General features: G+C 40.0%; 1 protein-coding gene across 1 annotated transcript in view; it reads right to left on the bottom strand.

Annotated features, from left to right (window-relative positions):
* Positions 1-5,488: 5,488 nt before the first annotated feature.
* The window catches only part of GFRAL (GDNF family receptor alpha like), a 53,777-nt gene continuing 33,930 nt past the window's right edge, over positions 5,489-25,335 (bottom strand). The window contains exons 7-9 of the mRNA XM_010973912.3: positions 9,508-9,603; positions 9,349-9,421; positions 5,489-6,763 (exon numbers count right to left, since the gene is read on the bottom strand). Of these exons, the coding sequence (XP_010972214.2) occupies positions 6,670-6,763; positions 9,349-9,421; positions 9,508-9,603 (263 nt within the window). The 3' untranslated portion in view covers positions 5,489-6,669. The remainder of the gene's footprint in view (positions 6,764-9,348; positions 9,422-9,507; positions 9,604-25,335) is intronic.

Below are 25,335 nucleotides of genomic sequence, written 5' to 3'. Positions count from 1 at the left end.
AAAAATCCAGTTCCAATCCCAGTTCAGCCTTTTAGCACCTGGGTAAACCTGAACAAATCTCTTAATCTTGCCAAACTCATTGCTGTTCATCTATAAGAAGAAACACCTCGTACATACCAAACAGATCTCAGATGAGTATTAAATATATGTCTTAGAAGACTGCCACGTTCAGAGTAATTACTTAAATAAATGTTACCTGTTTTGATAGACTGTATTGTTATCCCCAAGTATCCCCTGAGCCTCTCTGGAGGAAGATTATACTTCTTGCCTCACTGATTCAGGCGGCCATTATGACTTACCTTGGCCAATGAAATGTCAGCGGAAATGACATGTGTTATGCTGGATGCGGGTTTTAAGACCCAGCATGTACTTTGTCATGATCTCGAGTATCCCCCTGGTGATATCCCAGAGAAAAGCTGCTTTGTCAGCCTGGACCTCCCAGTGAAGGCAACAGAGCACAGGCAGGGCTTCCCTGTTATGAACCTGTAGCATGAGCAAGAAATAAACCATTGTTACTGTAATCCACTGACATTTTGTGATTACTTATCCCTGTAGGGTAACCCAGCCTGTCCTGTTTGATACACTTATCACTAGGAGTGAGACAGGAGGGAAGGGGCAGGGCACAACCATTTAAAGAATGACATAGCCGTTAGCACCAAGATGGCGGAATATTCAACTCCCAGTAGACCTTGAGCTTCACTATATGCTCATGGCCTGTCTGGCCTTCTGAGATGGCCTGCACTCTGTGTATGGAGTGTGCACCTCCCTGAATAAATCTACCTTCGCTCCACTGTGGCTCGCTCTTGAATTCTTTTCCGAGGGAAGCCAAGGACCGTCACTTGACAAGATGCATCCCAGGGACTTGCCCAGACCTGGCACACGACCATCCTCTCATGACCCATTTTCCTGCATTAGGAATATTATTATAAATAAGGTAGATAATGAAGGCAAATTCAAATATGTATTGGAAAATAAAAGTATCATAAAAGTGTACAATCAGGGGCACATTCTAAAGGTTGGATGCAAATGAAACTCTGAGATTTCTAGCAGCCACATCAAAAGGCAAACATATTTAGACGCTAGATTCAGTGTCCATTAAAGAGACATAAATCAGTTACTAAGAGGAATCAAAACGACTTCTGGTTCAGAAATCTCAACTATGTCTCATGGACTTTAACAAAAGGACTATGTGTGACCTGTGAATTAAATCCAATGGGGGTAAATTGTTTAATTTGGGGTCTTCTCTGATTGAGAATTTTAATGACCTGCAAAACCACAGTGAAGCAACTACAATCTCCAAAGACTTAATCTAAATAAACCTACAGGAGGTCCCTGCGTGGCTTTAATATTTGGGATAGTCCCTGCTGTAACAGGCTCTCTCTTGCCTTCTGCCTGAACAGAGGGAAGATAATATAAAAAATGGAAAAAGAGAAGCAGGGCCAATTTGTGATGTCCTTTGGCACCTTGTTCTCTTTTTTTTTTTCCTTTTTCTTTTCTCATTTCCTCTCATCACCTCATTTCTTTTCTTCTCATTTCCCTTGTCCTTATTTCTGCTTTAATAACTCCAGTTTTCAGTTGAACCATTGTATGCATGTAATAAGAACATAATGGAAATTCTTAAGCCATCATATTTTTTTCTTCATTTTCCTTGAAGCATGATTCTCTACAGGTCCAAAACCAGTGAAGCAACAAGTATTCATTACTCCTGAAAAAGTGTGGGTACAGTCTTAGAACAAAGAAGTCATTGTTCAGTGGGAGCTTAAAATCTAGCCTTTTTAAGCACTTAAAGAAATCAGGGCATTGAAAGCCACGCTTTGTTAAGAGAGCAGCGTTTTCTAACTTCTAAAAACTTCCTTGTGCGTATCGTGATCCAACTCTGGTAGACTTGAGTCATAAAGCTGCACTGAAAGTCTGAGTGTAAAAAATATGGAGGATGCGGAACAAGAAGAGTCCCATTTAGACAGCAGCCTTGGAGAGATGTGGGGAGGAGAAAGGCAGAGGCAAGAGGTTCAGCTGTGGCAGCCCATCCCGACTCCTTCCTAACCACTGCCACCCCCTCTCCCGCTCACCACCCTGTCCCATCCATGGCAGGTCTCATGAGGGTTTGGAACCAGGGCAGAAGTAAGGAACAACCCTTACACTCATGTAAGTTTCGGGAAAATCCCAGTACAGGCCTTCCTTCCTTCCTCTCAGCGAAGCTGTTCATGAATTACTTTGCCAAATCTGCACGGCACTGGGATGCTAGCAGGAAGGAAGCCATGGCGAAGGAGGGACTTGAAGTTACAGCCTCAGGAAAATACTGCACGATATAGCAAAGAGCACAGAAAGCAGCTGGTCATTTTGCTCTGCAGAGGAATGCAGGGGTGCTGAGATCCTCTCTGGGGAGCCAGAAGAGACCCAGGCTTAGAAGACCAAAGCCACTGTATAGGGATACGTCCCAGCTGGAAGCCTGGACAAGGAGCTGTGGTACCCAAAGCATGAGTCCTCAACAGACTCTGCTACCATGTGACCAGAGACCAGATGGCACAGTCACTCCACAGCAGAAACCAGCAAAGATAAGGGAGGCGGCATGTCCACCTAGGTAGGCTCTCCTTTCACAAATACACCCCCTTGCAGAAGAAGAGGAGAAAAAGAGCTGAGATGTCCCCTAATTGGGGATTCAAAGTTAAGATAGCTGATTGGCTTTCCTAGAGAACTGAGTTAATCTGAATAAGCATATTGATTACCTTTCTTGGCAAATGTAAGTTTCTCATCGTCAGTGGGGACAGAGGCTTCTGAGACCAGACCGTGAATAAATACACATAAATATCCATTGCCTTTACATACCTGCTCTAAGATGTTGTAAGGCAACGGTGTAATGTTTGGATCCTTGACTGTCTTTTAAGTTGCTTTGATTACTCAGAACTGTTTTCACACGTTCCTTTGTTAGATCAGTCACCAAGCGAAATATTAGAACTGCCACTATCGTAAATTTAGAGTCGTAATAACATATAGAATGTCCCCAAGCCACATACTCAGAGCTACAGAGGGTAAGAATGATGCCTTATAAAATGGTATCCTTACAGATAAAAGGGACTGTTTGTCTCCTTCAACCCCTAAATATTCATTTTTCAATGTTTTATTCTTTGTTTACTTTTGCCTCCCAATCACTCAGGGAAGCTGAGTAAGTTGAAATGCAGGTGGCAAAAGCCAGCTTCCCCAAGTGCTGCCCATCCAGACATGCATTATGTCAAACACCCCACACTGATGATGCCCCCATACCTTAAAGCTCAGTCCATATCTCTGGTAGACCCATAACCCAAATCTGGTTATTCTTACTGATTTTCTGAATATTTATGTAAAAATATGAATTATTTCCTAATAATTCTCTTTCTCTTCTTTCCTCCTGAATGATTCAAAGGCTCAAACATGTAGAATCTGTTTTTGGATATGATTGCAAATCAAGATGAATTCTTTTTTCTCAAGCTTTATTGAGATATAATTGACATAACAACATTGGGTAAATTTAGAAGTACAGTGTGGTGATTTGATACACATATATTGAGAAATAATTGCCACACTAGGGTTAGTTAACACTTGCATCACCTCACATGATTACTGTTTCTTGTTTGTGGTGAGAACATTTAAGATCTACTCTCCTGGCGACTTTCAGGTATAAAATACAGTATTGTTAACTAGAGTCACCATGCTGTACATTACTGCCTGGAACTGCCTGGAACTCATTCGTCTTGTAACTGGAAGTTTGTACCCTTTGACCAATATCTCTACATTTCCTCCAGTCTCCAGCCCCTCGCAACCACCATTCTACTGTTTCTACAAGATCAACTTTTTTAGTTTCCACATATCAGTGATATCATACAGAGGTTGTCTTTGCTCTGCCTAACTTATTTCACTTAGCATAATGCCCTCAAGTTCCATTCATGTTGTTGCAAATGACAGGATTTTCTTTTTTATGGCTGAATAATATTCCAGGGTGTGTGTGTGTGTGTGTGTGTGTGTGTGTGTGTGTGTGTGTGTGTGTGTGTGTACACTTTATTCATCCATCCACACATGGACACTTAGGCTATTTCCATCTCTTGGCTATTGTGCTGTAATGAGCATGGGAGTGCAGATAGATCTTCAAGATTCTGATTTCATTTCCTTTGGGTATATACCCAGAAGTGGAATTGATGGATCATATGATAGATCTATTTTTAACTTTTTAGGAACCTCCTTACTATTTTTCATAGTGATTGTACTAATTTACATTCCCACCAACAGCGTGAGAGGGTTCCTTTTTCTCTATACCCTCGTCAATGATTATTTCTCATCTTTTTGATTCTAACAGCTGTGAGGTGGTATCACCTTTGATGTCTCATTGTCTTCAGGCTGATAGTTTATAGGCTGAGGAATGCACTTATTTTACTTTATAAGTTATTTCACTTGAAATGCATTTGTGGAAGAGAATGGGATATGAAATGACTAAACGAGTTGACCTAAGTGTTCATAAGAACAGAGGCAGTGCCTCATTGTTAACCATTTCACAGTTTGCTGTTGCTAACTGATTTCTCCTTTTCTGAGCTTGTTTCCCTCCCATCCTTCATAAGACTTGAAAAAAAAATTTAGAGGAATAAAGATAGGAGAGGAGAAAGAACAGATGGCAGAGGATTAATACCTGTGATGAAAGAAACTTACAGCATTTGCAAGACAACCAGATGAGTCTATAGAATGATATTTCCTTTTCTTTATTACCTAATCGTATGGCTGAAATAAGAACTAACACGACGGGTAGACTATCCCCTATAATTCTTACAATAAATAATCCTTGTGTGTTTCAACATTGCCACCAGTAATGCTGAGGACGCCCCGTTCTGCTCACTCCTGGTCGTCATTCCGTCAAGGTTTAAAACAAACATGGAAATGCTAGATAAATCTTTACATTCCAATCAACCACTGTGCTCTGTCAAATCTCTCAAAACTTATCTTCAAATAGAGGAAGACTTCTATTATGGAGGAGCTAGGGGCATTAACAAAGCGTGCTTTCCTATTACATATCTTTAAATTCCACTATTTTAGTCCAATTGCTTATTACTTACAGAGACTAATTTTGAGTCAGTGATCCAAAAAGAATGAGTGTCTCTGAAGACTGCTTCTAACAGACATCTGCTCCTTCTGAATTTCCTCTTTGTGGAAATTTTGTTTCCCAGTGTTTTTCTTCATATATTGTATCTCACCTTTACCTTTAAGCATTACCCTTCTGTCCTGATGGTACCTTATTTGGCATCAGGAACCCCTGGTGTCTCTCTTATTACTACCTGGGAAACGTTCATTTAGCCTTTCCATTTCATACTCTGTCCTCCACTTCTTTGCTCAACACTAACATATTTCTAAAAGCAATTTGACTTCTTTTCTTGGTTTTCTAGAGAACAGCTCATGTTTTTCCAGGCGTTAGCGAGCCTGAGTTCAATGGCAGGGATTTAGAGATGGAAATATCTATATTCTTCTCACATAACTTAGAGCGTTAACAGCCAATGGCATATGTGGAGCTCCTTGAGGGAGATTTGTGGCTCACCTAATGGTTCTTCCCTATTTTAAAAGATAAGGGATGGCTTTTCAATTACTCTGAGTAAACATAGCCAAATGTCAACTTCAAATTTAATTTAACATAGGCAATTTAATCTGAAGCAGGGTGAGCAGCAAGAGATATGAGACCAAACAGGTAGAAAGTGTTTGACATTTAATTGTAAATACATCGCTAATTAATGGTATGCCCTGGTTCTTCAATATTTGTACCTCCGTGCCACTGGAGAGAAAACGACCTCATATTTACTCTTGGCAATGGGAACTCATGTGATTGCAGACAGTTGAAAAGCATATATGTATCAGAAACTTAATAGCATCTTTTCATAATTTTCTAATGACAGTAATATTCTGATGTCAAATCAGGCCAAAAGTAATAATATAGAAAGCAACGATTATGATGTTACTTTATTATTGCAGAAGTTCATAATAATTAGCATAGAAAAATTAAATTTACAAATAAAACATACCACTGAAATGCACATTGATTTTTCAGTCAGTATAGTTACTTTAAATCTTTATGAATATAAAATAAAGACATCAAAGAAGTAAAGTTCCACACTCTTCAAATTACAGAAATCTGAAGATACCACTTCTGATTTTTAAGACTAATCATCTAATCAAATATATTTAGAAACTTAAAGTCAATGCGAATGATTTAGTAAACGATTTGGAAATGGATATACAAATAACAAATGCACTGGATATTTTTATTAGCATTTTCCTTTTGATAAGGTAATAGGAACTTATGAAACTGATCAGGAAAACCTCTGCTAATTATAATAGGTCATATTATGATGCAACTAATTACTATTATGTAGATTCACATTTATTATGAAACAAATCACACAGAGTATAACTTAGAATAATAGTTTTTGCCTTCAAGGGTAATTCTGTAATTCTGTACCAGTGTCATAAAATATACCACTGTATAATTAGGCTTGAATATTTTAAGAAAAAAATAAATCTAATGTCATACCAGACTATTATACCTTACATTATGATACTTAATACTCCAGGATCAGTAAATCCATCTTAACATTTTCTTTTGATGACGGGTAGGATATTCCGCTGACTGGCTACCCAGACTCGCTTTAAAGACGGTGATTGTTAATGATCGGTGACTCTTAGTGAATGAATCATGAGTCCTCCAGGTATTTGGATTGGCGAAGGATCTCTCGTTTGACTTGCTATTCTGAAGGTTCTATATAAAAGTAAAAGTAAAAGTTAACAATATGCCATTGTAAGGACTTTACAAATGTGTGTGCGCTTATATTTTTGGTTGGTTTCTGTGCCTGGAGGGGAAAGTAATCAAGCTTTTAAATGTAAAGTTCCAAGCGTAGAATATTCTGGTGAGTATCATGTACATGTAACTATGATCTCCAAGTAACCATTTTCAAAAAGAAAAAAAAGAGTCTTTTTCTCCCCGATTTTGGGGTGTTAGGACAGAGGTTTTGTTGTTGATGACACTGTTGTTCTGTTTTGTTGCTTCCTTCCATGACGGCTTTTACTTTTGTCACTTTCGTTTACTTAACCCTAGACCTGGATCTTTCAGATTACATGTAAAGATCAATTTTAAATTGTATGGAAAATAACACATAACTAAATATAATATCCTTAGCAGTATGACTGGTTTGCTTTAAAATACATATTCAAATATATTTAAGATTTTTGTCTCTAATGCTCCCATTGTCATCCAGTAAAAGAACATGCCTTTCTGTGCAGGCAAGGAGGTGAAGTAACAGCTGATATGCAGGGAATTTTGATTAGCCATAGACCTCATTTATCTGTGGCACCACAGTAATCTGTAAAAAAGCATGGACCTGTGTGGCAGATGTGAACTTTGTACACTATGTGTGTGGCTAAGAAATAAGATTGAGAACCTTTAAAATAAGATTTTAAATTACCTCCCTCCCCCCAAAATTAAAAATAAATAAAAACAGAAATAAAAATACTTGACCACACCTTGATTATTTAAAATAAAATAAAATAAGATTTTTGGCTAAGCTAGGAAAATTTTTGTGTTCCTCTCAAACAATACCTCTGTGATGGAAGATCTAAGCAGGCCCAGTCAGTGAAACGTGCTCACAAATATTTTAAACCAAATAAAGGAACGTTTAATAAAGTCCAAATGCTATTTTTTCCCCCTCGAAACTGACTCTAATTATTTAGCCTTTAAACTACATCTTGGAACCCAAAAGAATATCTTCTCATGCAAATACAACTTTTAAGGCCTTGGAGAAAAGCAATTTGTTTGGTACTGGTTTTGGTAAGCATCAAATTAAATGGTTAGAGGAGTATGTTGAGCTGGGATTACACTTAAAAATAAGTAAGTTTGAAGGTCTGTAGGCAGAGCACACATTCATCACGTGTCCCACCCCGTGGTACTGCTATTATCTGAATTCTGTAGGGGATGCTGGTTGACCTAAGCCAAGTTGCGTTCAGCAAACCCAGTGTCAAGCTAACGAGGTCCTGTTATACAGGGATTCCCCCCCCCCCTTTTTTTCAATCTGAAGGAAAACGTGTTCAGGGCTTCTAAACACTAAAGAGAAAATTGTGGGCTTAGACCAATGTTCAGTCTAGTGCCAAACTTCCACTGGAAGTTTCAAATCCACGTGGTAACAGATGTATTCAGAGCGCCTATCCTAATAGAAAAATCTTTGTAAAATTTTGCTCTATTTAATGGTCTTTAAACTTCCTGTTTCAGACAGCTCTGTTGCTTGATTAAAACAATATTAAAATTAAAAAAAAAAAGACTCCCCACTGAGTCTTGTGTTCGATCTGTGAGTCATCAAACCTTGGGGTCTGAGGAACAGCATGTGTACGTGGGTCACAGGGTTTGCAGTCTTCCCCTCTGAGTGTCATAAGATAAATGTCCGCCACCTCTTTGCCCTTGGGCCTAATTCTACTGATCAATATATGTGATATGTGTGTATACACACATGTGCACACACACTATATATATATATATTTATTCATTAATATTTATGATACTCAACTTAGATAAAATATACACATTTGGATAATGAGTAAGCAAGTGAACATCACTGATATTTAAATATGTGGTTACTTTTAAAATTAAAAGTAAGCCACTGTGCACCACTGTATATCTATTTGTAATGTTATATAAGTGGAAAAAATTTAAATCCTAGACATTTGGAAATCTAGGGGAGGATGTGTCTCTAACCCAAAGTCTCCCACGCCTGCTGGAGCATTTACTGCATTCACCAGGGGGGCAGCCGAGAAAAAAGAAGATTTGGAAAGAGTAGATTAATGTCAGGCAATCAGTCTTTCTAAGGGTACCCGGTGAGACCTCATTACATGTCTCATTGAATAACTATGTATTAAAACATGAATAAAACTCATTAGCTCATAAGAAATTATAGTGAGAGTAAATCTTTGGGTCAATATAAACTGTGTGACGTGCCCAGGAGGTGCATTCTGTGAGCTGACAAATCCTGCAAGTGATCTGAGTAAGGATGATAGCAATGTTCAATTTGGATGTCATAGGAAAGCCAGGGGAAAGCCTGGTAGCAGTTCCATTGGAAGAACAGTGCCTGTGTGCTTATAAAGTGCAATGTGAAGGACCCCCCTGTGACCACAGTGCCCTTACACGTGAAGACTGAGAGTAACGTTCCCTTGGACCTCGCCCACACCAAAGAGTTGGTTTTGTATGTCTTAACGGAGACGGTTTCCTCCTGAGCCCTGCATTAGCCCTGCCACGGTGACCTGTGCTGTAACTGGACTGGTCCCCTTCAAGCCCCTCCCTTCTGAGCTGCACCCAGTTACCTCATCTTGAACATAACCAAGAGAAGGATTCCGCAGGTGATGGTCATGCACATGACAGCGTAGATGACTTCTCCTAGAAACAAAAGAGTTTTAAGAATGACTGGATTTTTAGAGAGAATAAATACTGAAAATATTTCAGAGGATTGATTTTTGACTGACCATTGAAGGGGGAGTGAAAGCCACTGAGAGTTATTTCCTTCGCACGTTTACTTTTATGCAACGCAATGCCTTGGACATTAGACAGAGTTGGATAATCTGAAAAGAAATCACAAAAAAGGAGATGAAAGTATTTAAGGTCATGCATTTCTTTTACCTTGTGGGTTGTAGCTTGCTTTATGTTACATTGTAAGGCAGGAACTTATTTCCACGGAGTGATTTTAATAAAATATGATAGATTATGGCAAAAGTGGGAGCACATTTCTTAAATTTTGACAGCTTTTTTTCACTCTTTAATCCAATAATTTCCTAATAGAGATTGTTTTTTCAAACCATGATTAGAAAAAAAATTACATTTTATAAGATAATTCAATGTACCTTATATATAAACTGGGCGGAAAAAACCCAGTAATTTTAGGCTGTCCATTGGGATATTGAAAAAGACTCCTTCTTTACAAGAGTAATTGTTTGAATGTACTTTCAATGAAACCCCATCGCCCTAAGACCCACTGGATTTATGAATTCTCAAAGTACACAAAGGAGAGTCGCTAAACCAGTCTCCCTGTTCACCTCTCTACGCAGACACTTCAGTATTTAGTTTTGCTTATTTTCCCTATTCTGTGTCACTTTTTTTAACCCCTTCACTTTCTGTTGATTTTACCTATTTTTGCTTTAATTAAGGGACCCTCTTGGCCTCTCTGTGGCCCTAGTCTTCTTGGCCATGTTTTGCTAAACACATTTCCACCCCCCCTTCCCAATTCCTAAGACAAGGAGATGTGGTCCTTAGAATTTATAGATGGATCTATTTTAGGTGACTTCTATTGATAACTCTGGATTGAGATCACTCTTAGTTTTGACTCGATTCAACATAAATATGAATGTCAAACATGCCAATAGAATCAATTTCTTTGATGATAATGATTCAGGTGGGTTTTGAGGCTTAAAAAAAGAGGAAAATGAGGTAAAGCCTCCACTGGAGAGAGGCTTTGTTGGCCTCTGTTGTAGATGTTTCGTGCATTTTTTGAGACCTGGAAGTCTAAGTCTGAGTGGATAGTTTTTTGCAGAAGGGAGTGTATCAAATAGCAGAGCATTCCATTCAGTGACAGCTTAGTGACAGTAGGTTCTGAGCAGGAAGGGAGATGAGAGCACATCTAACCAACAATTCAGTCCTGTCCCCACCCACAGCTGATGCTACTTGGAAGCCAAAGTTTGGGGTCCATGTTAGGAATAATTGGTAGAAAGGACAGAGTCTTTCAGATCAGTAATAAAATTCTCAGGGTGGGTCCAGGGGAAGCAGCCCAATATAAGAGCTTGGAAAAGTAACAGGATTTTGTCACTGAAAACTCGTTCTCCAGGATTCTGACCTCTAAAGCAGTGAAGACATTTTTAGTTCAAGATTGGTTTAATCCCCAACTCCCATTGGATTATCATATATTTATAAAAGTCTGACTTATTTTGGAACTGAAACATCCACCTCTTCTGAATGTAAAAGCAATGCAGATAAACCTTGTGATTTTTTTTTTCACCTTTGTGGTTATAACATAATTTTGTTATTCACTCTAAAGTCAGAATGGAAAAATCAAGCTATTTCAAATAAGGCCATTTTTATAACGGTGGTCCTTTTGGGGAAAATAAATTTCAATCAAATGAAGGGTATAGATTTTTAGTGAAATACGTGACGATAATGAAATTTTGTCCTTAAATAAGTTTGGACTATTAAAGAGAAATTAGTTTTCTTCTTCATAGCTCTATGGCATTTTGTGACATTCATGCAGATTCCTGCCCTAAATGTAAATGCATATACTGTCCATTGGCTGATTATTCCAATAATGCTACAGTCTTCCTTTATGAAATTCTGTCCCTAAGTACATTTCGCCTGGTTAGGTACCACGATTCATCTTTGTGTAAGGAAAAGGGTCTTGTTTTGATAAATTAGGCTATCATTTAGATATATAACTGCCCAAAGTAACTGTTAAACGTTCACCTCACAAAACTTAAAGAATCGTCTCATTCACTAAATTTCACTCACATGGAACTCATTAACGAAGTTATAATAGATCAATGACAGAAATGCTAGCGAATGATCCCAGTGAAATTTTTAATGTGACTAGCAATCACTCCACAATCCTAAATATTGCACCCTAAGAGGATACCGAATATCAGTTAGAGAGATTAATGTTACAGAGAGTTTCTTGGCTACTGAAGCCCGACAGACAGTCTTCCCCCACCTTTTATAAACAGTGAGGTTTACTGTGTTTTATAACCACGAAATTAAAGTCGGCAGAGTTAATAACCAGCCTCGGTCCCACACCATCTGCTGTATTTATAGATAAACACTGTCAGTGACTTGTTTATCTTAACTCGTGCCCTAGAGGAATTAAACACTATTATGAACTCCATTGTGAAAACCCTGTACATTTGATGGGAAATCAAGATTAATTTCAGCCTTACAGTAAGAACAGTTTTAAATAGTAGTCTCCCCAGATGAGCTACGGAGATGTGATCATTTCTCCTTTTTGCTCCCAAAAACCTTGTGCAGCAGCGCCTAAGAGTTGATGCAGACCAAAACTCTACTTTGTATCATTTATGTGAAGTGTAAATGCATTGTAACAAAAATGTGGTGGATCAGACACAGGGTAATGGTTTAAAAATAAATGTCAACATTCTTGAAATAGAAATTAAACATATCACAAGCTGCAAAAGCTGTAAACCTTCAATTAAAGTTTTAATTAAAACATAACCTGGAAGAGGTTGGAAGAGTGACTGGAAGAAAAAAACCTGATGAAATGAACATTTTCATAGAATAATGCTTCAGATATATTTTTGGAGCTGTCTTTTTCATTGTTCATGTATCCCATGGCATAGTTAAAACGCCACTGTCCTATTTCCATGTTTGAATAAAAGAGTGCCAATCCCATGACAACATCCTAGTGAGAATGAAACTTCAAGGATGATCTTCTTGAGTCTTCCAGGGTTGGTGTTATTTCTAATTTGGTCAATATTTTCTCATCTGAAGGGATGACGATTTCAAAATTAGACACGAGTTTTGAATTTTTTCACCTAATGATCACGAGTGAGATCCCATATATTATGAACCCTTTAGATCGTTAGAGAATGAAAACCTCCTTCTAACGGAGCTCAGGGGCGTTGCTCTGGGAAGAAGGGAAATATCCATAAACAAGTACAAGTTTGAAAAACCAGTACGTTAGTAAAATGAGAAGCTGAGTATAAACACATACATCGTGGGTCTAACACCATTAGTACTAAAATGTGTGTTGTAAAAACTAAACCAACTAAATAAGATGCTTTTTATAGACGGTGATAACATGCCATCAATGAGGCATATTTTATCTAGTTCACAAACGTCAAAGACGCTAAAGTGATGTCTTAGATTTATGTTCTAACACTGTGGCCAAACACACGGTGGTTGCCAGGGGCTGGGGGAAGCGGAAACTTAAGAGTATGAGTAGAAGGGTATGAAGTTTCCAGCAACGCAAGATGAGGAAGTCCTAGGAATCCGCTGTACCTCACAGTGCTTATTGTTAACAGTGCTGAATTGTTCGCTTACAGTTTTTCTCAGACAGTAGCACTTAGGTTAAGTGTTCTTATCAGTCACAATAATGGAGGTTGGCAGGAAATTCTGGAGGGGATGGATATGCGTGGGGTATAGACTGTGGTGATGGTTTCCTGCTGTGTGGTTATCTTCAAACTCATCAAGCTGTCTGCGTTAAATATGTACAGCTTTCTGTACATCAAAAACAAAAGCAAAGCAAAAACAGAAAACATATCAACGAGTAACTATGGCTCCTTCGAGAACATCTGCCCTGATCCTTTGCTGAGAGCCGGAAGCTCAGTGTTACCAAGGGACCATACTGACAAGTCTAGCATCTGCTCTCTGACCCCTTGGTTGAGTGCCTGCTTGGTGATTATGGCGAGTTTCAACTGCACTACTAAAATACCTTGAACGTTCTACAATTTTCTTAATAGTTTCTGCAAATAAGGAAATCATCACTGAGGCAGCAATCCAAGTGCAAATCATACTATTTCTGATAACTAACAGTGGACTTGATCAGTTAAGTATTACTGTTTTAGAAGGCAGTGCTTTTAAAGCTTGAAATTAAAAAAAAAGAAATCTGTCACTGGTAGCTTTGGGCTCATACAAAATAGATCTAAAATATAGATTGAAAATAGGGATAGAATATTCGTGGCTAGAGTATATTTCTGTAAATACACAGGTGTGGATGTAGGGTAGAGCGACAAAATTGGATGAGATTCTTGGAGTATCTAATTCAAACTTCCAGCGCAGTGATCAGTCCTGCCTTATTCTTTTATTTTATTTATTTATTTTTGGTGGAGGGGATAATTAAGTTTATTTATTTATTTGTTTTTAGAGGAGGGACTGGGGATTGAACCCAGGACCTTGTGCATGCTAAGCATGTGCTCTACCCTCCCCCCTAATTCCGCCTTATTCTTGACTGGCATCACCATTCCAAGAATGAGCCGTTTTATACTTTGTACCCTTCTGTTACCATTGATGATCAGTTCCAATTAAAATAGAGTTTAAAATATTGATTTTAATATATAATTAATTTTAATTGAAATATATTTTAGACTGCTCCTTTATCACCTCAAGATGACAAATCTACCTTTTTTGTTGTTGGTATCACTGCCTAGCCCTCTGGTTGCTCTGTGTGTGTGTGTGTTTGTGTGTGTGTGGTGTGTAGATCACACTGGAAGGGGACCACAGAGAGCAGTGCTTCTGAAACATTGGTGGGAATCTTCTGTTTAATCTTCAAATGCCTGTTTGGATTCAGTAGGTCAGGGATGAAGCAGAGGTTTTGAATTTTCATGACTTCCCAGGTGATGTGGATACCACTGGCAGAATGTCACACGTGTGTATAGAATGAGAGATGCGTGTTCACACTCATGCAACACACAAAATGCTCTACCTGCATGAAGATGCTGCTTAGCACCTGACAAGGCGCTTTGACCAACACTTTAATTTTATACAACAAGCCAAATAGAAATGATTAGCTCAACTTAAAGCGACTCGGGCTCAGCGTCGTTGTCCAAGATCACAGAGTTGATAAATAGTGAAGATGTGGTAAGTAGCAAACTTTTCTACCAATTATATATAATATATATATATTTTTAAACACCTAATGGAGACCACAAAAACACATAAAAAAACATTTTCAGGTTATCCAGCTTTCTCCAACATGGCAGCCAACGGGATTACAATAAAAAGCATTTAATAGTACGATCTGACGGCAAATGTTCTGCTGAAATTCACAACAGAAGACCTAAAATCCAATAGCTAAAGCATCTGAGATGCCTCACATATACCTGTCGGATTTATCAACTTGCACACAGCTCCGAAATACACTCCTCATTTCAACGCGGTCAAATAACTCAATCACTTTAACCTTGGCATTTAACAGAAATATATTAAAAATGAATGCTGCCATTTTCAAGGTGATTATCTTAGACTGGGCCATCAATAGGAGTATTTTCTGTTTTTACAGATGCAGGCTTAGGATCATGTGTAAAGCTTTCCAGAGTATTCCCCAAGCAAAGGGCACACAAAAAATAATACACAAAAGATCAGTGTAACCATATAAAATCAGACTTGGCTTTTTTTTTTTTTTTTTTTGGTTGCTATAATCTATGTCTACATCAATACAACCTGAGTCTCAGATAAAAAATATAAAGTAACCCCTCTTGTTTAAATCTGCTTATATCTGGAATGAGTTTAATAGAAAAAAAAAAAAAAACAAACAAACGTGTTCCCAAAATTGAACAGTAATTTTTACCTTGAATTATATAATTTCAAGGAGAACTGGTGATAAGACAATTGTAACAGAAGAATGGGAACATTTTACACCATATTTTACCAATTTTATAAGTTTATGTTTTCATAAATGAAGGTTTCTAATGTACCACATTTTTTAATGAAAAAGTGTGTGTGACAATACCATTAATTGTCCAGACGTCATTTGGAACTGAGTAACTGACTAATTGTCTACCCTTTTGGAAATGTGTAAGACTTTACCTGGCTGGTGGATACATTTATTTTTTTTTCATAGGATGGAAAACACCCAGGAAAAGAGAGTTAGGAGAAAAAAAATAAAAGGCTAGAGATACGTTTTTGGAAAGTCTTCACAGTCATTTGCAATGATGAGATGATCCAGAGGGTTTTGTAAGTTATTGAGTTTTAAAATGGAAAAAAAAAAAGTGTATAACTGCAGTATTTCTTCACTGCACATACATTTGCAAATCTTCAAGGGAAAGTTGAATATAAAAGTATGAAATATGCTGCTAATTCTCTTTTGCAGTCTCCTTGGGAAAAGACACCACATCCATCTAATTTATAGTATAACACGGCTGTCACGATGCCACACCCATGCATTTATCTAATGGCCAAAAGTACATCTCAGCAGCTTTCACATTTGAAAAAGCGATCTGTCACTGTGTAGTGACATTTATATCATTGCATAATGCGCAGTTCCTTCTCACCCCTAACTGCCGCTAGCCAGGGGTCTTCACATTAATCACACATTTTTCACATATTATCGCCGTCTCTTACAATGTGAATTCACTGTCCCAAGTGCAGTGCTCACGGTTACCCAATCAACAAAAATCGGTTCAGAAAATCTTTCCCCTGGCGATTAATTCTAGCAGTTAACGTTTGTTCACTGAGGGACAGAGAGAAAGCTTCTTGGCCATTGGATTAGGAGAGATCTAAGGGCAAATTTTTGAGAATTTCTCGGAGCTTCAGTTTTCTCATTTGTAAAAATGGGACTAGCAATGCCTATGTTTGCGAGGTATTTTTTGAGGATGAACAGCTATATTAAAAGTAATAGTAGAAGAAAAGAACACTTGGGGACTTCGATGAGGAAGAATGTGACTTTGTGGGGCAGCAAGGAAGGAAAAAATAGGATAAGAGAAGGGGTTCCTTTGGGGGTGTGTGTGTGTGTGTGTGTGTGTGTGTGTGTGTGTGTGTGTTTTATTTTTTTTCTCCTTCCCTTTCCCTTTCTTCCCTTCTCTTCCTTGTCTCCTTTCTTTGGGAAGCTCTTCCTAGGCCAATTTACTGAAGCAAAAACCTTCTGTCATTTTCTATCTCAGAAACCTGATTCCAGATGAACACAGTAAATTTAAAGTTAGGAAAAACGGAGTTGTCTAAACTGTCCCACGAAGCACACGTTCTGCAGAACACTTTTCTGTGCTAGACAAATCAAAGAGCCCATAAGTAAATGACTTTGGAAAATTCTACATTAGACAAAATAAATTATATGCTTTTTTTTTTTTTTGCTGCAAGTATTTTCAAGATTTTTACTGTACTAGTGGGGCACACTTTATTTAAATTTATTTTCTCCGTGGGTTATATTTGGGAATCCATTAAAAAAAAATGTGATGCACATGAGAACAGCGTATTCCCAATAGCGGTCTTGCCTTAAGCCTGAGTCTATGAACAGGTGTGAGAGCCTCAGCTGTCCACCCAACACGTGGCATCACCTAGAAATCAGGCCTGGTGTCTGAAGTCACTGAAGTTTGGAGACTGGGTGTGACTGTACCAACCCAGCAAAAACTGTCTAATTCAAGAGCAATACTATTCCACAGATGAAAACTGTCGACACATGGTAGAGGAGACATGGTAGATAATGTTCCTGGTGAACGTTAACTCTCATCTCTCCTCTCATTCATCTATCAACTGAATGGTAAGTAGAGGGAGAAGATAAAAGGGAGAAAAGCTTAAAGAAAGGTGAAAAAGAAAGATAGTGGACTTGGAGAAAGGCGGCGAGAGCACTGAAGAACAAGTCTTCACCTTGGGGTTGGGAACGCTTTCCTCTCTTTGTGGGGAAACATGGGGCGGTGGGAGGTGTGGTCTTGGCAGTTTCTCCGTGCACCAACGTCAATGTCAAGTTCACCTTATTCTTAAAAATAAGTATGAGATGCAACATCATCATCTCTACTGGGATTAAATTATACCTGAAGCAGAGAGGGGCTCATTATTGTTACTCAAAAACACCTTCAGCTTGCATTGCAATACAAGATATTGGCCCTTGTAAATATGGATTTTCCAGCTGCTTCATCACCTTAAATAAGCTCACAGAGACATAATGAGAATTGGAAATAAAGAGAGGCTACCAGTAAATACAGACAGTAGAGCAGAGTGTAGAGCAATATGGCGGAGTGGGAAGAGGCCCGCCTTTGGCTTCAAGCCACAGATTCAAGTCCTTGCTCTAAAATTCGCTCAATGTGTGACTGGGTGTACTTCAACCAACCAACCAACCAACCAACCAAGTCCTTTTGTGCCCAGGCTCTTATTCTATTAGATGAAGACATTCATATTTATTGGCTGATTGTGAGGCTTAAATGAGACAAGACATATAAAGTATATTGCCGAGGGCCCACAGAGGAACTATATATATATTTTTTTAATTAGAAAAGTATGTTTTGAACGTGGTTGCATATCGGTATTCACTTTGGAGCATTTAAAACTGAATTCCTTGGCCTTATCATGATGGGTTTTGATTTAATAGGTCAAGGGAGAAGAGGGGATAACGTACTAGACATTCATAATTTCAGAATCTCTCCTGACACTTTTAATGAACAGTCTAGATGGAGAACCATTGGGTAGAGAGGAGAAGACACACGATTTTGGAGGTGTTTTGGAGGTGTCTGGAGACAGAGCAGGTTGTAAATCACACCACTGTGGGCTTAGTGGACTAGAACTTTGTAGTGAGAAAGAGAAAGAAAGAGGTCGGAAAGTTTGGTTCAATAGAGAAAGACTGAAAAGAATCAAGAGTGTAACCAGCTGTATGTGTCAAGCCAGCTTCTCCGATTGAAGAAAACCCTGTTTGGATCAGTAAGAGATCTTACCGGTACCAAGTTCCCTTTCAGCTCGCTGGCAGTATTAAAAGACCCCAAAACAACTAAAAGCAGCAGTAATCCGTGGTGGAGGAGGGTGCTGGAATGGAAGTGTGGGCCAAAGAACAGCGAGAAAAATTAACTGGGTCGAAGCAGCCGCGTGGAAGTGTTGGAAGGAGCTATTAGGGTTGTAGACATGTGCTCAGTGTACGTTTCCCCTGTAATAACTACCATATGTACTTTACACAAAATGCCATTGTATGTCTCAGGCTGTCTGTTACGCTGGGGAGAGGGGCAGAATGGAGGTGCTGGTGCTGGATCACAGCCGGTGGGGAAACTGAAATCATCACTAAGCAGCATCTTCCTGCACAGACCGCAGTGACACACAGCACTGGGGCACCGAGCTGAGGTGCCCTGTGAAGAAAGCCCTGCACTCTGATTCACAAGGCTTCTTTCCTTTCAGATGGCCTTGACCCCAACTAACGCAGGTGTACAAGCAGGGATGAGAGGCGTCTGGCCTCTTTCTGCAGCCGAGTTGTTTTGAATGTCCCTTTCACATGCCTAGGGCGTGTGGCCACCTGAACACGGTGCTAATGCAAGGGCAGAGCATCCGCCCTGGAGTTCTGGCAGACTCCCAGCGTGCTGCAAACTAGGGAAACTCAGTGTTCAGCCTCAGCGGCAACCGAAGGAAGCCATTCCACCCTAAGCTGGAAGCCAGCAGAAAAGAAGGAGGCAGAGGGAAGTCCTCTGGCACAGACCCACACTTTAAAAGCAGCACCGAACACTCACGCTGCCCAGCAAGGCAGCTTCCATCCACTCCACATTCTTTTATCGAGTTTGAAAACCAGTTTGTCTACTGTGATTTGTACCACAAGCCCCAAATAGATGCTTCCCAAAGAGTAACAGATGAGAAAAATAAAAAGTACGTTGTACCCAGTCTTACAGATTACTGGACACCAATATGATAGGAGAGCCTTCTTACAACTTTGAGATTAAAAGACTACTTACTGATGTTCACAAGGCTGTACAAGGTTGTCTTGGACCCATGAAAAGAACTCTAGAAGATGGTTTGAGACAATCTGATAGTAATAGAAGACGAATGATTGTCATTATCAATGGATTCTCAACAAATGTCTACTCCAGGCTTACCTCCCTCATGTCTAAGTACCGAGTGTTATTTTTTTTAGAGTCCCCCTTTAAGATGATATCCAGCATGTAGGTGCCAGAGCAACACCTATTACGTGCCCACATATGGTGTTTTATGGGAATTCATCTGATGCTATTATATTGTTGTCACAAGAACACTTGGCTCTCTAAGCCAGGAATACACATGCTCACAATAAATGATTTTTATGGTTCCACACACACAATCATGATGCACAGAAAGGATAAAGGAAAGGCTGCTTATTTCATGCAGCTTTGGCACTAACTCCATCCCCAATTACAGGCAGCGAGGGGATTGCATGGAGCCAATGAAAGCATAAGGGTGGAAAATGGAAAAGATAGCACTGTGCTCTCCTATACTGGAGACTGATACTGTTCAAACTGTTAACGGTATTGTTTTGTCGTTTTACTTCTCCCCATGATCTTAAATGCTCCTTCCTTCTCTAGTAGATGCCAAAATGTAGTTCTCATTCATCAGTGGCGACTCTTTAATCTTCCCTTCCTGGCTCAGAGCAAACAACAAAGGGAGTCACGGATGATTGGTGGGAGCTTTCATGCTCAGTGGCAGACTTTCCACTCCCCGCCTCCCCGCCCTTAACAACAGCTAAGCCTTTAAGGGTGGAGTTGGGAGAAAGTGAAGGTAGGAGACAGCTGCCCTCCTGTTGTTTCTGTGGAGGGTTTGTACACTTCAGTATTTCCAGATGATAGCTGTGCGTGAAGCAGTTTCTGCAAACGAGGAAGCCAAGCCAAATTTGCTGGGTTTCAGGTCTGCAGGCAAAATTTAAACCAGCTGGATTTTATTGGGAACTTTTGCATGCGAGTAAACCTAGTGGTGAAACTAAAGCCAGAGTTTGTCTCCACTGGAATGGGGCCACATCCTTAGGGACCGCCCCTCACCCCTGTCTCTTCCCTTAAGGGAGTTCTGAATTTTGAAAGTTCCTGGGAGAAATCTACCAGATTACTCCTTGGAGTATCTGATTGGAATCGTAGCCAATGAGGATGGAAGGTACAACCAGAAACGATGTCTCTCTTAGTCAAATCTTCAGAGGGATGAGAGGAAGCTATGTCTCTCTCTGTAACTTGATTTTAAATTACCCCCAATTAAACCAGCTAATGACTTCCTCTACACATGTGCATACAAACACAAAAGCCAACACATACATATATTCACTTAAACTCACACACACACACACACACACACACGCCTGATCAGAATGGCAAATAACACCAACATACTGCCTTCCAGCAAACACACTTTCAAGGATCCTTTTGTTACACTTGTTCCCCGGGAAATGTAACATTTATAATCAATTGACAATTATAAATTTCATATCATTAGATGTGCACAGAGCAAAAGTTTCACATCAGATTTTGACTGTGCCTGAAGTGAAAATTACCATGTTCCTTGCTAAAAATATGCAGTTTTATAGACTGAAACATTGAAGTTAGCAGCAGCAAAGAAACATGTCCCATTACGATTATTTAATGAGTCTGGGGTACTTTATTTATAAAGCTATTTAGAATGTGGAAAACAAAGCAATAAAAGGTAATTCAACACTAGAGAAAACCCTTTTACTCCAAGTATCAATTTAGATTTTTGAAAGAATGAGTATTTTTCCAAGGGCAGAGAAAAAAAATGATACAGTCTTTCATAAGATTTTAGTATAATCATAGGAAGGAAAAGTTCTTGGCAGACTACTGGTCTTCTTGGCATTAAAAAAAGAAAAAAAAAATCACTCGAGAGCTGGTCCTATACAGAGGAAGCATGGAGGTTGTCTGAAAATGTACTGGCCTTAAAACATATCATTAGTCACCTGATCCAGAAATATCAAAGCACATCTAATGTCAGAAATCATCTATTTCTGTCAAACGATTACCGAAATTTAATTTGGGAGAAACCTGGGGTCTAGGGTGAGTATGACTGATTTCCTCCGGACTCCCTGGGGTGTTTAGGGACCGACCTGGTTTCCTGGGTTCCTGTACTTTATGTTACAACATAGTACACAATTTCAAGCATCCTTTTGTTACATACACATGTTCCCTGGGAAATGTAATGTTTACAATCAATTGACGATTATACATTTTACATCCTTAGATGAAAGTTGAATATAACGGTTGTTAAAAAAAAAAATCAGTTTCTGGTGCCCCAAATTGCCTTGTTTGAATTCTGCCTCTGTTGCCTTCTGTGTGACCTTGGGTAAGTTACTAACTTCTCGGTGCCGCAATTTTTCTTTGATAAAGAAAGAGTATCTAGTTCATATATTGCTTATAAAGATTAATCAAACAACACATAAAATGAATAGATTAGTGTTGAGCACTAATTAGTGTAAGCCTTCAATTAGGTCACAGGGCTTGGAATAAACAAAAGACAAGTAGGTTAGTGTCCATCACCAGGGGCCAGCGTTAAACTGGCAATCAGTACATTTAGATGTTTATAAAACCTTCATCTTCAGGATACAGTATCTCATATAGCTTCAGCTTTCTCCATGTTATTATTTCAAATTGTTGAGGTGAATTTGCAAGCAGATCCATGGAAATGTTCTTTACAGTTTTGTCAAACGGTAGGATTATTCTCAAGACTTTGTCCAGACACTATGGACATGAACGCAGTGTTTCTGAGATCTGCTCCTGGCCATTAGTCATTCTTTCTGCAGTTTCCCTGAGGCAGGTGATAATGCACTTGGAGTACCCCAGCACCTGACAGTCATTGCTTTTCCTAAAAGGTGATGTCAAATGTAGAGCAAAATGCACAGGAAACCTCATCTGTTGGCTTTCCCTCTCTCCTCTAAAGTTGACGCCTTCCAGGACAGCCCCCACTTACACCGTCATTGAGTGTGGACCATTCCCCATAGTCTAATCTGGAAAATGAGTCTGACTTACTGCTCTCCTTGGAAGGGTGGGCAAAATCCAGGGTGAATTTAGCAGGGCTGAGATTTTTTCTGTGTAGAGTTCTGATGTAGACTCCAGCTCCCAGGACACAACGTCCTTTAAAGTTGCAGAAGCTGGCATGGGAAGCATGACTTACTCAAACACATTAGGGTTTCATATCAGAGGTTCCAACAAGGAACCTTATCTAGCTGATCCCCTGCCACCCCCCGCCCCGGCTTTTGGTTTCTCGCCACCTCCACGCATAATTTCACCCAGTGCAGGGCTCATGTTCTGCGCTGCTGTCTGAATATCAGGGGTGTGGGCTGCAACTCCAGAGATGACACCGCTCTGAGGTTTTCTGACTTGGAATTTTTATCCATCACATCAGTGGTTATCCACGTGGACAAATGAAACTGTGGGGCCAGTGAGAGTTCGTTCAGTGATCCGTGTTTACTTTTTCATGTTAATAACGTGACGATCTTGGTACTAATACATCTGGGTTATATTAATAATTTATTTGTGCCTAATAAGAAACAGCATCGCCTCACCCTTCTTTAATCAGAACCAGCGCCTCTCTAGCTGTTGACCCTGGGGATAGCTCATCGAGCGGGGATCAGTGGGAGGTGGTGAGATCTTTTGCTCCACTGGCTTGGTAAGCAAACTGAAACACATTTAGGAGTCATGACTCTAGGGATGGTGTCGTTTTTGGTGTTCCGAAGCCAGTTCCAATGGACGAGCGACCTGCACACCTTACAAGAAAGTCTTAGGACACCAGTTGAATGTCCTTCCTACAATTCAATTCAATTCATGTCTGACACCATCTACCCAGAGATTGCATCAGATTCCAAAGGTCCTACGAGACTGCCCTCCTCCCCACCACACACTGCAGATGCCAGCCGCAAATCTAGTTGTTAGCCTGTACTTCTGACCTACTAGCTATAAATCAGAGGTTCCCAGGGCCTCCTCCTCTGGTTTGATTAATTTGCTGGCTGCCTCACTCAAAGAAACATTTTAGTTACTAGACTGCTGAAATATTATGAAATGATATAATCAGGAACAGGCAGATGGAAGAGATGCAAGGGTCGGGTGGGGCAAAGGGCTCAGAGCCTCCATACCCTCTCCAGGTGGACCAGTCTCCCATCACCTCCATGTGCTCACCAACCTGGAGGCTCTAGGAACTACCTTCTTTAAGGTTCTCATAGAGGCGCCATTACGTAGGCATGACTGGTTAAATCATTGACCATCGGTGTGATTCCAGCCTCCTGCCCAGCCCCTCCCCTCCCTGGAGGTTGTGAGGGGCAGTACTGGAAATCCCACCCTCTGATCCCTTGGTTGGTTGCCCTGGCAACTGGGCCTTTCATTTAGGTTACCTAAAGGCAGTCCAAAATTCTCCTCATTAACATAACAAAAGACACTTTTGTTGTTCTTATCACAAGAAATTCCAAGGGTTTTAAAAAGAGGGTCCTGGATCAAAGACCAAATACAGTAGACCTTTGTATCTTGGGTTCCACATCCGAGGATTCGACAAATTGTGGATCAAAAATATTTGTGGGGGGAAAAAATTCCAGGAAGTTTCAAAAACCAAAACTTGAATGTTCTGTGCAGTAGCAAGTATTTATTTATATAGCATTTGCATTGTATTTACAACTACTTCTAAGGCATTTACATTGTATTAGGCATTATAAGTAATTGCAAAGAACATTAATAAACAGCAATCACAATTAAATAGAGTCAGGAGACCAGAAGGACTGACTCCCGGGCAGAGCCCAAGGGGAAGAAGAAAGACTCTTCTTTCCTGGCAAGGACTCAGCCAATGAGAAGCCACGCACTCTGTTTACTACAGCCCTCCCCACTTCCTTTCCCCTCTGTCAAAGCCTCTCCTCCCCTTGCCCTGCGGGAATGTGCATGTGGCTTGCTGTGATTATAGACCCAGAATATCTAGTTTCTGAATACACCTATCTGAGTCTGTTTGTTTCAGGTCAGCATAATCTAGAGATGATTAAGCCTGTATGGGAGGACTGCATAGGCTAGAGGCAAATCCTACACTGTTTTTGGCAAGGGACTTGGACATGCATGATTTGTGATGTCCAAGGAGGATCCTGCAATCAATCCCCTGCAGATGATGAGGGATTACTATATAAAATCAATGTCACAGGATCTCAAAGCAACCCGTGTTCAAGCTTCTCCAATGGAGGTGCATACATTTATACTTAAAGTGATGGTTCAAGTAAGAAAACATTGGCCGACTTTGGCTGATTTCAGGAAATACTCAATGAGAACTTCAAGCGAGCGGCTCTTGTAAGATCATGAACAACAGAATGGAGTCACTTACGTCAAAGGGACCTAACACGGCGCTGGGAGGCCATTAAGGAGTTGGAACTTACACACATCCACCCCTGAATGCAACGTAAACTCGACCTGGTCATCCTGAGACCACCTGGAACCTGTCTTCTCTACTCCCTAGAAACCACAGCTTAACAAGCAATCTCCTGCTGGCAAGTGGTTGAATCCCTGCCAGCACCAACTGCATTTCTATAAAGGTAACCCAGGTGACTTCTCTGGGACGTCTCTGTGTCGCCTGTATGAACCCTGCCATTTTCCACTTCCCTCAAAGCACGTTTGAGTTGCTGCTCTAATTAGTGCCTCTAAAATTGCCATCCTTAAGACTGCAAGCAAGCTCTTTTTCTTATTTGCAGCCTTTGCGTGTCTTGGTTGACGTTCTTAAAGGGTGGTACCCAAGGAGACAGGATCTGCAACGCCTGCTTTCCCTAATTCCATCTCAGAACTACTGAATCAGACACTTGAGGGTGAGGACCCAAGAGTCTGTGTTCAACGAGCCCGCCGGGTGATTCCCTTCCCGATAAAGTTTGAGAATCATTGCTCTAAGCCACTCTCTCAAGGAAGGCTCAGGAAATGACAAGGATGTCT

Source organism: Camelus bactrianus, chromosome 20 (genome assembly GCF_048773025.1).
Source record: "Camelus bactrianus isolate YW-2024 breed Bactrian camel chromosome 20, ASM4877302v1, whole genome shotgun sequence".
NCBI classification, from domain to species: domain Eukaryota; kingdom Metazoa; phylum Chordata; class Mammalia; order Artiodactyla; family Camelidae; genus Camelus; species Camelus bactrianus.
Note: the sequence above shows the minus strand (reverse complement) of the source record. Positions and strands in the feature narration are given on the sequence as shown.